The sequence below is a fragment of the Lissotriton vulgaris genome, chromosome 7 (genome assembly GCF_964263255.1).
Source record: "Lissotriton vulgaris chromosome 7, aLisVul1.2, whole genome shotgun sequence".
Classification (NCBI taxonomy): Eukaryota; Metazoa; Chordata; class Amphibia; order Caudata; family Salamandridae; genus Lissotriton; species Lissotriton vulgaris.
Window position 1 is genome coordinate 1,508,151,334 of NC_141695.1, and position 8,580 is coordinate 1,508,159,913.

An 8,580-nucleotide genomic window follows, 5' to 3' on the forward strand; every position below is an offset into this window, starting at 1 on the left:
ACAAAACATAGCATAGTTTATAAAACATAGCATAGCATAACAAAACACAACAAAACATAGCAGAACAAAACATAGCAGAACATAACAAAAATAGCACAGCATAACAAAACACAACAAAACATAGCATAGAATAACAAAACATAGCATAGCATAACAAAACATAGCATAACGAAACAAAGCATAGCATAACAAAGCATAGCAAAACAAAACATAGCATAGTTTAACAAAACATAGCATAACAAAACATAGCAGAACAAAACATAGCAGAACATAACAAAAAATAGCATAGCATAACAAAACACAACAAAACATAGCATAGCATAACAAAACAAAGCATAGGAGACCAAAACTAAACATAGCATAACAAAATAAAGCATAGGATAGAAAAACACAACAACACATAGCATAACAAAACATAGCAAAACACATCGAAACATAGCATAGCTTAACACCTTAGCTGCTATGGAACGTCCAGCTCCAGTGCTGAACGGCAGCACTCCTGAGGTAGTGGTGCCGTCGGCCGTTGGACTGGGCGCAGCACTTATGAGGTTAACAAAACACAACAAAACAGCATAGCAAAACAAAACATATAATAGCATAGCAAAACATAGCAAACCAAACACAACAAAACAGAGCATAGCATAGCATAACAAAACATAGCATAGCAAAACAAAGCATATCATAATAAAACACAACAAAACATAGCATAACAAAACACAGCATAGCATAGCATAACAAATCCAAGCATAGGATAGCAAAACATAGCATAGCATAACAAAACAAAACATAGGATAGCAAAACAAAACCTAGCATAGCATACAGCATCACTCCACACCACCACAGCATCACTCAGATGCACCACAACATCACTGTGCTACCACAGCATCACTGAATGCCACAGCATCACTCGTTCGCCATCACAACATCACTCAGCGCAACCACAGCATCAATCTGTGCAACCATTCAACAACACCTGGTTCAAATATGTTCTCTCAATGTTTCAAGCTTTATTACAAATGTAACAAAAGATGTTAATATTTCACTTCTGTTCTTGGATTTTCGTCACAATAAAATACACTGAACATAATCTTCACAAAAGTTATTTACAAAACTTTAAGAAAAAAATTACAATAACTTTTATGTAAGTATTAATTATTGAAAAAAAAAGCCATTGTTATTTGTAATATCAATACATCTAAGTCACGTAAATACAACACATATTGCATTACAAATGCTATAGGTGTCACATTTGCGAAAGTTATAACTATTGGCATTGTAAATGACAAAGCTATTAATTTCGCTACTTTCAAAAACAAAACATAAATAAAAAAGGTGTCATTTACAATACCAATAGCTCAAACTTTCCCAATGCGAGACCTATTGCATTGCAAATGCTTGTTTAAAGGGGGCCTCGAAACGGGTCTCTATCAGGCTCTGTTTTGTGCCCTGGCACTGTTTTTCCAGACTACTGTGACAGCAGACTGCTGTCCCAACAGTCTGGAAAAACACAGACCGCCTGTGTCAGGGCACAAAGCAGCCCGGTAGAGACCTGTTTCGAGACAGCAGGCACATGGATGTGCCCGTGCTCACACTGCTCACTTCTCACTAGTGGAGAAGTTACGGCATGACGTCATGCCGGGTGAGTGTTGTTGGGGAAGGGAAATCCTTTAACCCCTCCCCTGCTGGTGACGGAACCACTCCGTCATCAGCCGAGGTCGCGCTGTGCTGATGACGGAACGGTTCCGTCACGGCCCGCTCGGAACGCCTGCGCGGTGTGGATTCCGCGCCTGCGCTGAACGTTCCATTGAGCGGGCGGGGCCGTGACGGAACCGCTCCGTCATGAGCACAGCGCAACCGCGGCTGGTGACGGAGCGGTTCTGTCACCAGCATGCGCCCGCCGCGCGGCCCCCCCGCCCCCTTAGCACTGCGGTGGAATACCCGCCGCAGTGAAGGGGTTAAAGAGAGTAATTTTCTCTCTGGATTTCCCTTCTCTTTTTTAAACTCAGGAGCAGCAACATTGTTGTGGTGTCACCAGGGCTTTAAGAGAAGCTTTTTCAATATTATATACAAGCCATAGTTGCTGCTTTTTAGGTCTCGCCTGTCGATGCGCATGCGCATCGAGCAAGCGAGACTATGGGGGCTTATCCACTCTTTATCCAACTTGCAAGGAATCGTGGCGATTCCTTGCAGTGCCCGTGACTTTTAAGCTCAATGCGCATGCGCATTGAGCTTAAAAGCGCGTGCACATGCCCCCAGCCGCCTGCCTTGCCTACTCTCCCGCCCCCTCACTTCTTGATTGCACGGCCGCTAGGCCGTGCCTCCCCTACTCTCCTCCTCCTACTCTCCTCCCCTCGCCGTCTGTTCCCGCACTCCTCCCACACCCCCGCTCCGCCCCCTCCCCTGCCTGCCATGTCGCGTCGCATTTCTCCTCCCCCCTCCCCACAGCTCCCCTACTCTCCTCCTCCTACTCTCCTCCCCTCGCCGTCTGTTCCCGCACTCCTCCCACACCCCCGCTCCGCCCCCTCCCCTGCCTGCCATGTCGCGTCGCATTTCTCCTCCCCCCTCCCCACAGCTCCCCTACTCTCCTCCTCCTACTCTCCTCCCCTCGCCGTCTGTTCCCGCACTCCTCCCACACCACCGCTCCGCCCCCTCCCCTGCCTGCCATGTCGCGTCGCGTCGCATTTCTCCTCCCCCCTCCCCACAGCAATGCCCTCCATTTTGACTCGCTGCCTCCTCCTTGTCTTGGCTGAAAATGTTGTTCAATTAGGAGAGTTGAGGCGTTGTCTTTCTGCGAGGAGCCAATAGATGTATGTCCCTTTCGTATTCGGGCAGATGTGGCCTTGGTCGCTTCTCAGTTGGTTATACACTGCTCGCTTTCATGGAGCGACACTCTAGTCGGAGGTGCGGAGTCTCTTTCCTTGGGTGGCGAGTTCCATGACCGGCTAAGAAACAACCTCATGCGTTGTGTGGCATCGTAGTGCTCATACAATAAGTGCAATTTGCTTGTGCTCTTACAATAATAATAAGTGCAATTTGGTCCCTAATTGTGCTCTCCTGGCCTATGCTGTTCTCTTTTGTGCAATGTTAGCCCAGACTCTGTTACACCCTCGAGAATTGCTGTCTGTGCTTTGTTGAGGCTGTGTTCCTCCTTACTGAAATGTGGTGTGTTTTCATGTGCTTTCCTCCGGTCGTTTTCTTCCGCGTTAAGCTTCTGTGCGCCAGCTCAGCTGTTCGCGCCTTCTTAGGTCGTCGCACTGCCCTACGCTGTCTAAGCACGGTTTCTGTTATTCTGGGGCAGTATTTACTCAGGTCGCGCAAAAAAAAAGCGTTTGGTTGACCTGGTGTTTAAGGTTGCGCTCCTCTGTCCAGTTGGACAGCAGCACTCTCCTGTACCAGTGAGCCTTGAGGCAGCAGTGCACTATTCTATTGGATTCCAAGTGAGTCGTGCGCTCTTGCCAAACTGGGCTCTCTGTCCTTAGTGTTGTTGGACCTCCTCATCGCGGCGCTCCTGTGCAGTTAAATCTGCTTCCTCGGCCAGCGCGAGCTCTTCAAACACCCCCTGGTCCCCGCCTCTGACTCGCAATGAACTGTGGAGACGCGCTCACCTGTTTTAATCAGCTCAGCCCGCGGAATTGCCTTAGCAAGCAAGGCGCTGATTGGTCGACAACACAGCCAATAAATATGCTTGTGGACTACCGGCTCATCTGCGCGCTTTACGATGATTGGTAGCTGGCTGGTCTCGGGCGGCTGTCCCATTGGAAGGCTCTTTAATCCACCACCGCCGCATCCACCACATCCACCACCACCACATCCACCATCACCACCACATCCACCATCACATCCACCACCACCACATCCACCACCACCACATCCACCACCACCACATCCACCACCACTTCACCACCGCATCCACGACCACCACATCCACCACCACCACCACATCCACCACCACATCCACCACTTCCACTGCATCCACCGCCACCACATCCACCACTGCATCCACCACCACCGCATCCACCACCACCGCATCCACCACCACCACATCCACCACCTCATCCACCACCTCATCCACCACCTCATCCACCAACGCATCCACCACAACCACCACATCCACAACCACCACATCCACCACCACATCCACCATCACATCCATCACCTTCACATCCACCATGACATCCACCACCACATCCACCACCACATACACCACTTCCACCGCATCCACCACCACCGCATCCACCACCACCACCACATCCACCACAACCACATCCACCACCACCACATCCACCACCACATCCATCACCGCATCCACCACCACCTCATCCACCACCGCATCCACCACCACCACATCCACCACCGCATCCACCACAGCATCCACCACCACCACATCCACCACCGCATCCACCACCGCATCCACCACACCCACCACCATCACTTCCACCACCACTTTCACCGCATCCACAACCACCACATCCACCACCACCACCACACCCACCACCACATCCACCACCACCACCACATCCACCACCACCATATCCCCCAGATCCACCACCACCACCACATCTACATGTGTGTTGCTCTGTGTGTGTAGGTGCAAATGCAATGTTCTTGGATTGTCGTCACAATAAAATACACTGAACATAATCTTCATAAAAGTTATTTACCAAGTTTAAGCTATTGCCATTATAAATTACAATAACTTTTATTTAAGTATTAATTATTTACAAAAATAAAAGCCATTGTTATTTGTAATATCAATACATCTAAGTCACGTAAATACAACACACATTGCATTACAAATGCTATAGGTGTCACATTTGCAAAAGTTAAAACTATTGACATTGTAACTGACAACGCTATTAATTTTGCTACTTTCAAAACCAACACATAAATAAAAAAAAGCGTCATTTACAATACCAATAGCTCAAACTTTCCTAATGCGAGACCTATTGCATTTCCAATGCTTGTTATCGTATGCAACTAACAACCATTGACAAAGCCAATTGGCCTGACTTGTTGTGGATATGATGTTACTTTTTGTATCATATATCTGGATGCAATGACAGAAACAGCAAAATACAAGTCGGGCGGCACACTATGCAAACGCACAGATTTTTAGCTTACATGTTTTAAACCACCCCATTAATTACACTGCCACGCCCTTTTGAGAACACCCCCCCCCCCCCCCCCCCCTCCGCCCCAATTTGTTCAGCACGTTTAAAGCCCTGTGGTTGGTTATTAGAGAGACATCTGTGTTTGGCCTAGGTCGAATTCAAAGTGAGACCTCCTTCACCACCCGCAAGTTGCTATTCCGAACCCAAAGCAGGCAAAGTAAGTTCGGTATCGCTGACTGTGTTCTGCACCGGCACAAAGCTAGCGTCGGCACATTTCACTGACTCGTTAATTGCCACCCGACCCCGCGTCCTCATGGACCCCTTATTTCTAGCGCTGTATATCTTACTATAGTTACTTTAAGTAATGCAGGCCAAGACGTAATCTGCCAGAAGGTAGATCTGCAGGGCTGAGAGAGATAGTCGCCTCCCTGCAGGCGCATTATATGGGAGTCATCACATGTCCTAAGTTGATGAGGTTATGCAAAAATGAAAGAGGTAATCAAAGCATGGGCCTGCCTTGATGGTATTTCTCAGTCTGATGCTGCGGACTGGCGCTCTTCACAGGCTGGCGCGTTATTTAAATGACGTTCACACTTTCACGTCACACCCGGCAACCCAGCCAACCCAAGCGACCCTACCTGGACGATCTTCTCCTGGGGGGGTTCTCCTGAGGCAGCCTCCGTCAGCCGGCTGTCAACAGTCCCATCAGCCGCTGAACCTGCCATGCCGCCTCCCGCAGCCCCACATCATACAATGCGCAAGACAGCGTCACAAGCGGATGAGGGCCGGCCGGTTCGTGGATGCCCGCTGGCTGCAAGGAGGCGCGTCTGCTCACCACAAAGTAAGGGCCTTATTTACGAGTCCCCTGCGCCGCCCGTGCGTCACTTTTAACATAGGAAAAAAGTGACGCACCGGCGGCGCGAGGGGCTTGTTATTAAGCCCCTAAGGATTCATTGCGGTTGCTACTTGCATTTCAATACATAACAGCCCGAATTCAGAGGATTTAAAAATCATCGATGTCGGATTCTATCTGGGGAGCACAGAGGCATTGTATTTTTTCTCAGAAAGTGTGGAATTCGTCACATGAGTCCGGCAGGCAAACGCCCAAGCCAACACTGCTACAAATCTGTCTGTGTCGTAGCACAATCAGAGTTACCTATTCAACAAATCGACATGCTTGAATAACATTCAGCTGATAACACCAAGGTACAACTCCTAAAATCCTAAAACAGTCCTGGACGGCTGTCAGCAGAGCATCAGACTTTTAGGGCAGATGTGGCCCAGGGGCAAGAGTAACCGACTTTGGAATAGAGGAAGAAGACTCGAATCCTGGCCTCTGCATGGCATCCTGAAATTCTTTATCTCCCCTTGACTAATAAACAAAGGGCCTTATTTACAAGGCCTTTGCGCTGCCGGTCCGTCACCTTTTTAGACTCAACGGTGGCGCAGCGTTCCTACCCATATTTACAAGGTCATATAAAGTCACCCTGCGTGATTCTTCATGGCCTCGTAAATATGGAAAACACAAAGAATAACTGTGGGTCTAAGACAAAAGAGAGGCTATGTGTGTGTGAATATGGCTATGTGTATGCTTCAAAATGTAAGCAGACTACTGGACAATTACCTAGTGTGAATAAGTGTCCATCAGTTACTCTTCCTGTACTGCCCAATTCATCATGTGGTCTACTTCACAGTAGGTAGTCCAGAAATTGCCATCTCCAAAGATGTTACTAGGAGATGGTTGGTTTTGATGATGTTATATAGGATGATTGGTGGATGTTGTTTGTTCGTAACTGGAAGCAGTGCATATGTGGTTAGTGAATAGTAATGCAAAAATGTGCTCGTAATAAAATGAGATAGTGTACGCAATATAACTTTATTCTGGAGTCGTGCACTTCCAAAGATAAAAACAAATAGAGTGCAAGAAAGTCAGATGGTTTAAACAAATAACTACTGACTGGGTTATCTGGTCGACATGTTTCTGCGGACATTTAAAGGTCCAAATTGGTACCTGCCGCTTCTTCAGGACACAAACTTAATTGCTAATGCTCTTATGTGATAAACTAAAAAACCTTAAGTGAACGAAAATGGTAAATGTCACCTGTTCACTTCTGGATTTCCTCCTGGTTGAATGGAAGAGGTCCAGATGTCGAGTCGCCATAACACACACAGATAGACAAACATAAGAACAAAGAGCACGATCAGGTGCAAGAAGCAGGCGACCCGATTAACAAATCACTTCATTGAAGTAGGGCATAAACCAACTGACTTTGAATGGACCGTTCTGGAACAACCAAACATTCCGGCACATATAACTGACGTATCCAAACACCTATTCATGATAGAGCAAAAGTGGGTGTACAAGCTAAATTGTGATAAGGCTGGCTTAAACGAGGATATCCCCTGGATGTCACTATGAATCAATTAATCCTAAGAAGCTGTCCTTATAGCTGAATACAATATAACATAAGCATCTATGTTAACTTCGGGCTATGCCACCACGATCATATGCCTGACCCTATCTGCATTGGCGCACGACTGCAGTTTGTGCGCCAGCGCAGGAGAGGGGGACATGGATGTGCAGTACCCTTTTATTTTGATGCACAGCAGTGCAGCAGGAAGGCTTGCTGCACTGCCATTACCTCCTCAACTGTTTTCCCGTCCCATTCCATAACAATAAGCAGCTTGTCTGCTCTACAGAAACCTATTACCTTGCAAAGTCGAATACTTCCCCCAATATGGTGCTGCCTACCTGGCCCCGGATGCATAAAGAGGAAAGCGCGTCATCCATACATCCTGGTTTTTTTTTTCTGCATGCTGCAGACTGATTGCTTAGAGGAGTCAGGTAAGTTCTTTTTCTTTTTACTTGTGTGTTTTTCGTGGCTTGTTTTAGCAGTCACACTGTTTTTTTCTATTGTTTGCATATGCGCTCTGCTCAGCGGGCGTTTGCTCTTGGCAGCGGTTGGCGCCGCTGAGCATCCTGGTGCCCGTTCTCGTCCCCCACTGCCTGATGCTGACCCTTGGAGGCAGCGTTGGGGTCGGAGTCTACCTTCTTTGCGATGGTTCAAGTGTGGCAAGAGTTCATATCTTACCTGTGCTTTCATAAAGTGATGCGGTATTCAGCGGCGCTGATAGTCCTGTTGCCCATTCTCGTCTCTGCAGCCAGATGCTGTAGTTCGGGGGCTGCGTTGGGGACGGCTTTGATCCAGCACAACTCATGAAATCCCTGTTACGCTGGGGGTCAAGTTTTAATGACGTGAAAATTAGTTTCTTTCTCAGGTTCATGTCTCACATTTCTAAATACATAACTAGACCTGTATATCAACTCTCTTTCCTCTGGTCGATGGACCAATTAGTTGAGTAGTTGCTGGTAATAATAGTACTATCTAACTTTCTAGTTAGCTAAATAATCACAGACTCTCTGTAAGATTAATAAAGTTTATCTCAATTTAAATGTGAATAATTAATG

The 8,580-nt window shown here is 47.3% G+C and overlaps 1 protein-coding gene across 1 annotated transcript in view; it reads right to left on the minus strand.

The window, feature by feature from the left end:
• LOC147705887 (uncharacterized) overlaps positions 1 to 5,839 on the minus strand; it is a 198,702-nt gene extending 192,863 nt beyond the window's left edge. The window contains exon 1 of the mRNA XM_086929573.1: positions 5,750 to 5,839. Coding sequence (XP_086785699.1) covers positions 5,750 to 5,836 — 87 coding nt within the window. The 5' untranslated portion in view covers positions 5,837 to 5,839. The remainder of the gene's footprint in view (positions 1 to 5,749) is intronic.
• Between the last annotated feature and the right edge of the window lie 2,741 nt (positions 5,840 to 8,580).